Source organism: Toxotes jaculatrix, chromosome 2 (genome assembly GCF_017976425.1).
Source record: "Toxotes jaculatrix isolate fToxJac2 chromosome 2, fToxJac2.pri, whole genome shotgun sequence".
Taxonomy (NCBI): Eukaryota; Metazoa; Chordata; class Actinopteri; family Toxotidae; genus Toxotes; species Toxotes jaculatrix.
In genome coordinates this window covers 12,883,903-12,892,665 of record NC_054395.1, presented here as the reverse complement: position 1 = coordinate 12,892,665, position 8,763 = coordinate 12,883,903, and the positions used below count along the sequence as shown (strand labels likewise).

At 43.2% G+C, this 8,763-nt stretch overlaps 1 protein-coding gene across 1 annotated transcript; it reads left to right on the top strand.

Annotated features, from left to right (window-relative positions):
- The first annotated feature begins 5,903 nt into the window (after positions 1 to 5,903).
- LOC121196255 (vesicular inhibitory amino acid transporter-like) lies at positions 5,904 to 8,274 on the top strand. Its single transcript, XM_041059844.1, has 2 exons — positions 5,904 to 6,287; positions 7,087 to 8,274. Exons 1-2 carry the CDS (start codon positions 5,904 to 5,906, stop codon positions 8,272 to 8,274), a joined length of 1,572 nt encoding a protein of 523 aa, XP_040915778.1.
- The last annotated feature ends 489 nt before the right edge of the window (positions 8,275 to 8,763 follow it).

The window sequence follows — 8,763 nt, the reverse complement described above, 5'->3', positions numbered from 1 at the left end:
TTTCCTCGCAATTAAACATCCTTTCCAGGGATCCGAACCAGCAACCCCTAAACCACAAGCTCATTTCTAGAACATCTAGAGGGTTTTCACCTCCTCTTCAAATGCTGGTTTTGTGGAGGCAGGAAAAGACTGGGACATTTCAGTGACAATGTGCTGTTTCCTGAGCTGAACGCTCTGAGGGGAAAAACATCTGTCAGTGACGATTATGTGTGTGATTATGAATCACAGAATTCTGGAATCACTTCCACTCCGTTGTCATGACAACACAGAACTTCATTTTCTAAACATCAATGCTGGGATCAGAGGACATTTCTTTTTGTAATGTCAATTGCAGCTTTATATGTCTTGTGTGATTATGATGTTGCATTAGAAAGATCAAGTCAAAATCAGATTTAATTTACTGGAATCACCGTGATTAAGTACACCTTTGTTCAACTGTTCATATCATTAATTCACAGGAGCAAAAACTCCTGAGAATTAACATTTTAATTTTTTAATATGGGAGAGAATGGCTTAAAACAGCCAAGAGAAAAGAAACGAAAGCTCTTTGTGTGTGTGAGACAGAGTGATAGTGAGTGAAGGAATGACAGGAAGGAATGGAGGAACAGAGCCGAGTTTACGTAACAATCCTGACTCTGAGCACTTCTGATATATCAGAGCCACACTGCGGACAAAACCCCCTGCAACCTCCATGACTCTCCTCTACACCCTGTCACGCCTGCACACACACAAGCACACACATTCTTCCTCTTTGAGACACATACACTGTAACCTCTATCTCTTTGTCTTTCTCTTTCTATCCCACACACACACACAGTCTGTCACTACGGCTCTCTTCAATCCCTGGCCCTGTAAGCCCAGCAGATCTTTTTGGGCCATAGAGTGATTAATGTGTTTGTGCACCTGTCACTATTCATGCATTCATGTATGTGTGGGAGTGAATGCATGAGTGCATGTGGCTGTGTATGTGGATAGGGTATTTCTAAAAAAAAAATACAAATATTCAAATTTATTTGTGCGTACGTATGCGTGTATTTTTAGTTTGGCAGTCTCTGTCTTGTTAAGAGTAGATAAGACGAATATGTCTGTAAGGTATAAATATATTAAACCACTTTACTTAAAAAGCAAACATTTAGCCACCAGAGGTAGGTATGGCAGGCCTGTCAAGTTTTGGATATGTACAAGTCAAAGCAATGTGTATGGGGCTCTAATAAAAGTGATAGATGGCATTTAATAGTTTGGAGTGTCCTGTCTTCTTAAAGAGTGTCATTCTTCTTAAAACACAACGACCAAAGAATAGGGAATGGATTCATGTCCGTTTATCTGTTCTAACAGAAACAGCAAACTTCTGTTAGAGTTTAGCATGCCAGGCTAATTAGCTTGCTACCTATAGCGGTATTCTAGCATTGGTAAGAGGTTCGACATGTAAGTCTGCTACCGTTGGAAATAAATAAGCAACTGCTGTGCAAGAGGCAATAATGGAAGTACAGGCTTAGCAACAGTAACTAAGGAGGGCGGGGTTTACAGTGTATGTTGTTGTTTCATCCCAACAGGTGCACCGAGACCAACAGAAAGGTAAAGGAGGTGTCATTGAAGTGCAGCTTGTGCAGGACCGCAGAGCCATGGCAAGAGATTTAATCAGGCAACATGACTGAAAACACCTGTCTGGTCCGTCTTCCCCCGAAAAATACCGAGTTAACAGGATATATTTCACTGTATTTCAAAAACATGTAAAGCTTAAAGTTAAATTTAGGTCACTCTGAGGTCACTTTTAAATCCTGTAATTAAAAGTAATATCTAATTTCCCTTAATTACTTTCTTCTGTCCATTATTGTTGGCCTCTTACAAAGATCTTTTAACCTTTTGTTTTTTTTTATTATTATTTTTGAAAAATAGTTTTTAACACCGCATACATATTTTAACACATTTGGATGAGACGTAAAAAATAAATAGATAAAAAATGTAATTTATGTCTTTGTGCCTATGCATCACCTCGATTTCCAAATTCCTGTGTGAACTAATGGGGCTTTTTCACAGCAGATATTTTGACTTGTCATTGCAGGAAAAGCACTGGGGTTATTAATAACATTGACAATGGCCCTGTTCTGTTCAAGTGTCCCAGTGAGATATGACAATGTGACAGTGAGCCAGTATGAACCAGGACCATGAATATGAAGCAGCTAAATGGAATTCAGCCATCAGTAATTGCATTATTCACCCTACGTTTTTCGTGCTGTTACATGTCAAAATGTCTGCAGTGAAAATGGCTTATTTTTAAGTAAAACACTGCACAGTTAACTATCGAAAGTTGGTATGTGCACATAGGCTATTAATAGGCATCGATCCTAAAACAGTTTGTTCCGGTGAACATATAGTTTGGGTTTCGCGACAGCTACATGATAAATTGAAATAATCAAATCAAAGGTCAGGAGTCTGACTTGTAATTTTCAACAATGCATTCTTCAACAAAGCCTTAAGATACCCAGGATTTGGGTATTTCTCCAGACATCGTGGTCAGCCATCAGCCAATCAGCATTACCACAGATCAGATCCGGAGACAGATTCACTTTTAAAGTATTCTACACAAATTTTCTACAATCAAAACGCAAACTGTGCAACCCTGGTAGAAGCAAGTGTTATGACTGCTCTGTCATTTGTAATTCAGTCACTAGTTTTGTCATAAATAAAATTAAACATTTGCTTTGAATGTTTTCAATTCTCCTTCCGTGCAGGTAGTTAAGACTTTCAGACACACACACACACACACACACACACACACACACACACACACACACACACACACACACACACACACTCAAAAAAAAGAAAAAAGAAAACCTGTGCTCAGAAAATCTATTTTCTCCAAAATCTCAACATACACACACGTGCACACACCCTGTCCAATTACTGTGGCCATGGCAACTATCAGAGATTATTGCTCCCAGTCAGGGCTGCACGGCTGTTAGACGAAGCTATAAGCCCCTCCATATCTCAGGCCTCCACACACACACACACACACACACTGAACCGGGCGGGTGTCTCTCTCTTGCTGTCTCTCACTCATACACACACACACACACCGAGCCTGAATTAATCCTTCTCTTTGTAGCCTTAGAAGCTAAATTGGTCGCCCCAGCAACCAATCTCAAAGCCCTTTCAAAGAAAAAAGGCAGACTGAAAATCCATTTTGGAAGTACAGCCCGGAAATACATATATTGTGTGTGAGAAAATTCAGTACCCTGGTATAAAATATAAAAATATTCTGTCGCATTGCTTTTATGCGTCTTTCGCTTACATTTCCTCTTAATCCGTTTAATTTTTGTTGATTTTGGGTGAAGTGCTTGCGTTTCTCTCTTTCTCTCTCTGTCTCTCTCTCTTTCTCTCTGTGTGTGTGTGTGTGTGTGTGTGTGTGTGTGTGTGTGTGTGTGTGTGTGTGTGTGTGGTGACGTTTGCAGCCGATCCTCTGTCCCAGCGTTAGCCCGGGGTTTGTGCATGTGATGGGGGGAGGGAGAGACGCCCCAAGGACTCTCCTTATTTCCTCACTGTCCAGCACACACACACACACACACACACATACATACCCCCAGACACTGATGACACACACTCACTAATAAACACTGCGTTGGCCTGAGCACAAACAGCAGCTGGCACAGCAGCCCAAGTCAAGCATGAAAATATGCGGAACTTTCTCTGTCCTCTGGCTGGTTTCTAAATTTAGACCTCTCGTCCATGTTTCGTGCTATTTGTCTTGCGATGCTGCTCACACATCATTGTCTCGCACTTCTTAACACATTATTCTGTTGTTTGGATCAACCTTGGAAAAAAAAACTCTCAATATGTTTACACATACTACATCAAAAGAATTTTTCTTTCGTTTTTTTAAAGCTCGGAAATCATCGCGACTATGAGAGAAACGCCTTGGTTTAAGCCCTCTTACTCTGCTGGGCTACATTTCTGCAAGCAGGCTGAAAAAGATGACAGTTTTGCTCAGCCCTGTCACAGCAGATTATGGAGGCAAAGACGAGGTGCTTCGTATTTCCTGACGATTAGTGCTGAGGTGGAGAAGGAATACCTCTCCCACTGAGATTTCTTCCTCTGTATACATCTTTTGTAAATGTATGCCAGTAAAAGACAAGAATAAATATAGGTATTATATCAAGAGCATGGTGCGTTAAATGGGCGGGCTTGTTTTCCTCTTTAATTCTGTGTTAAGGGTAAAAAAAAAAAGGCTGAGTAGGAGTCTGACCTGTTTTTTCTTTTTCTTGTTGTGTTTAAGGAGCTGTCCGTGGTGCTGTCGGTGCTCTGCAGCAGGCCAGCTGGAGGATGTTCATCATATCAGCAACGAGTTGCATCCCTCCACAGCCTGCTGAACATGCTCATCCGCAATCAAGCTGTTAAATGAGCAGGAAACTTAAAATCTGTAGCCGTGTGCATGCATGAGAAATTCATACACCAAGATATGGGTAAAGAGTGCCAGTAATTTAAAGGTTTTGAAGATCGGGAGTATTTTATTTGGAAATACTGGTATCATGTTTTTGACTTTTGAATTTTTTTAAATATAGAATAAAAATATGTAAGAAAATATTAAAACATTTGTGGGAAATACATTGAAATATTTTCTACTTGCAAAGATGCTATATACAGTAGGCTATGTTTTACACAGTTATATTAGGCTATTCCTAAAAATAATGGGAATAATAACCCATGGATCATAAAGGCATTTCTGAAAATACCCATGTGATGTGTGTATGACTATGGGCTGTGTGTGTCACTGTACGCAGTCTCAGAGTTGGATACGCTTTATTTTCACAAATTTAAGATTGATTGCACATGTTAAAATACAGTTGAGCAGTTCAGGTGGAAGAGGTTTTTTTTAAATAATAATTACGCTATTATTCATTTGTTCATTTATATAAGACCATAACTGTTACGCAAACTGCAGCGCTAATACAGCTGTAGATAAATGTTAGAACTCAAAAATATATTTTTTTACTCCGCTACATTTTGATGAATTGAAGCAGAATGTTTTGTTAGATATTTATTTAGCATTCGTGCATGGCGCCTGCTGTTTGTTGATGGCAGCGCCTGTCGACCTGTTGACAGAATGGTGCATGAAAACAGGTGAAATGCTTGATCTTTTCATTCATGCATAATGTCAGGGACGCTTCTGTAATAACCTACTGCTGCTGCCTTTAAATGACCGGGACGTTTTATCCTCGTGATCACTCTGAAATAAAGTCTCTCTCTATCTTTCTTCCCCTCTCTCTCTCTCTCTCTCTCTCTCTCTCTCTCTCTCTCTCTCTGTGTGCCATTCGTGACAGTTCTGCTGTGCACGAGCCGTTACACCGGCACTCAATGCGGACACGTGCCCGCTCCTCTCTCTCTCTCTCTCTCTCTCTCTCTCTCTCTCTCTCGCTCTCTCTCTCTCTCTCGCTCTCCCTCTCATTGGGTGATGCAGTCAGAAATTCCAGCGCTCGCGCTGTCACCAACAGGACCCCCAACTAAAAAAAAAACAAAACTGCTTGGGGAAAGAAATGCGTAATTGTCTTTTTTAACCACAGGTGAGGACACGTTTTCGTTTTGTCTCTGTTTTGGTGGGGTTTCCTTGTTGAGACAGATGCCAAGGAGTGTTTCTTTTTTTTTTTCGAAGGAGTAATATGGATAAGCAAGCCAAGAAAAGCGGCTGAGGATTTCTAACGGTTTGGGTGAGACGGTGAAGCAGCCGTTAGAAGGCTGGTTGGCTTACTTCACGACGACATCGAAGAGGCAACAGGCATGACTTTACAGTAGCAATTATTAAAAAAAAAAACAGCTAGTAAATCACCCTGCATGCATCTGCATCTCTTCTTTTTTTCCTCGGTAATATCATTTTCATTTGAAGACCGTATTTTATTCGGATAATTATGGCTCACCTAATCCGACACAAGCTCACCAACAAGCTGACCAATGCGGCCCACACGGTGTCCAACAAATCTCAGGCCAAGGTCAGCGGGGTGTTCGCCCGGCTGGGCTTCCAGGCCGCGACGGACGAGGAGGGTTTGGGTTTCGCCGAGTGCGACGATTTGGATTATGACTACAGGCAAGGGATGCAAATGGATGTCCTCCAGGGAGACGAAGACGAAGGGGGGCACATGGAGGGAGAGGGGGAGTTGGAGGGAGACAGCCACTACCAGAGAGACGGCACCGGCCCCAGGCCTTCGTCCCTGAAGACCGGAGGCTCGCTGGATGAGGATAAACCAAAAATCACGTCATGGGAAGCTGGATGGAACGTGACCAATGCCATTCAGGTACACTGTGATCACTGTTTGTAAAAAAAAAAAAATACCATGTGCTGCATGCACCGTGCAGGCCTGCAACTGGACAAAAAGTCACCTTGAAGATTTTCATATTTTAATATTTAAACTGTATGCAAAGAGAAATAGAGCACTAAAGAGATGCGCATAATTTCACTCAATCCAAGATTAGAATAAAGCAATGTGTTCAATTTTGTCGAATAAAATTATGAGCTTTGAGCTTTCCACATATATTTAAACCTGCTACATTTCAATCATAATTAAATGCAGGCTTCAATTTAACATTTAATTCGCGGTTTGTGAGTGAATTCATTGCTGCCAATAGGTTTTAGAATTTATTTGTTCAAATCCTTTTATCAGTGGAGCTGCAGGCAGGGCCTGTTTGACATTGATAGCCCCGAGGCTGAATGGCACCCACGTGCTTATCAGCGGCTCCATCAAATTTAAGTTCTAATCAAATTAAAATCAAAATTCGTTTTTAAATGGTCTTTTTAATCCCTTAATTCGATTCAGGCTATAGCCTACGCAAACGAAAGGCCTGTTTTTCAAGGGCGAGGCGGAATAAAAAAAAAAATAACCGTGTGATGCAAACATTGGAAATTAATCCTCTGTGATAAACCACACATTTCTGCATCGCAGTGTGATTTTAATGTGCAAAATATATATTTTCGTTATTGTTATTATGTAAGATGTGAGCTGGGTGAACCAGTCATTGCATGTCTGCGCTGACTCGGCCTGTCACTGCGATGTGGGCCTCGTCCATTACCACTCAAGTGCGCTTCTCTGTCCGCAGGGCATGTTCGTCCTCGGCCTGCCGTACGCCATCCTCCACGGCGGCTACCTCGGTCTCTTCCTCATTATCTTTGCGGCTGTGGTGTGCTGCTACACGGGCAAAATCCTCATCGCGTGTCTGTACGAGGAGAACGAGGACGGCATAAAAGTGCGCGTGAGGGACTCCTACGTGGACATCGCCAATGCCTGCTGCGCGCCCCGCTTCCCAGCGCTGGGTGGGCACGTGGTGAACGTGGCTCAGATTATCGAGCTGGTCATGACCTGCATTCTTTACGTTGTGGTCAGCGGCAACCTGATGTACAACAGTTTCCCGGGGTTTCCCGTCTCCCAGAAAGCCTGGTCTGTGGTGGCCACGGCCGCGCTCCTGCCGTGCGCGTTCCTGAAGAACCTCAAGGCCGTGTCCAAGTTCAGCTTCCTCTGCACTGTGGCGCACTTCGTTATCAACGTCCTTGTGATTGCCTACTGTCTCTCCAGGGCGCGCGAGTGGGCCTGGGAGAAGGTCAAGTTTTATATCGACGTGAAGAAATTCCCCATTTCCATTGGTATCATCGTGTTCAGCTACACCTCCCAGATCTTCCTGCCCTCCCTGGAGGGAAACATGCAGAAGCCCAACGAGTTCCACTGCATGATGGAGTGGACTCACATCGCCGCCTGCGTCCTCAAGGGCCTCTTTGCCCTGGTGGCCTACTTGACATGGGCAGACGCCACCAAAGAGGTCATCACGGATAACCTCCCTTCGACCATCCGGGCTGTGGTGAACATCTTCCTCGTCGCCAAGGCGCTGTTATCTTATCCGCTGCCGTTCTTTGCTGCAGTTGAGGTTCTGGAGAAATCCTTGTTCCAGGACGGCGGGAGAGCCTTCTTTCCTGACTGTTACGGCCCCGGTGGGCAGTTGAAATCATGGGGTCTGGGCCTTCGGATTGCCCTGGTAGTCTTCACCTTGCTTATGGCGGTCTTTGTCCCCCATTTCGCGCTACTGATGGGCTTAACTGGGAGCCTTACCGGCGCTGGCCTGTGCTTCCTCTTGCCAAGCCTCTTCCACCTGAAGCTCCAGTGGAGGAATCTCCTGTGGCACCACGTCTTCTTCGACGTTGCCATTTTTGTTATTGGAGGCATATGCGCCATATCTGGCCTCATTCACTCGATTGAAGGGCTTATAGAGGCGTTCAAGTACGATATCCACGACTGAGAGCTTCAGAGATGACCTTTGTTGAACGGTGATGTCCTAAAATGCCGCACGCTGGCAGGCTGTCATGACGCAGACCTTATTAAAACATCATGTTGACCACTCGACATAGAAGCTCGTGAGGAGGATTATTTGTGTGAAATGTACATCTTTTTATTTTGCCTTCGTGATAATGTGCAATAATAAACTCTACAATCATAGTGTAAAGTAGTCTACTCATTCCAGAAAACATGTTCATGAACTGGACAGAGGAAGCCTCCGCATGAAAAGGGGGGGGTGATTAAATATGCGGGCAATAACAAGCCTGTCCAGGTATCAGTCTTCATGCAAAGTTGTCAAAGATCCAGTGAAAATGTCCGCCATGGGTCTAACTGTGAGTGTGTACATGTTTATAGCTGGGGAATGAAATATGTGAAAAACAATGGGGTGAATATGTTATTACTGGTTTTTGAGCTGCTAGATATATCATTAATCTCACTTCAGAGAAAACAT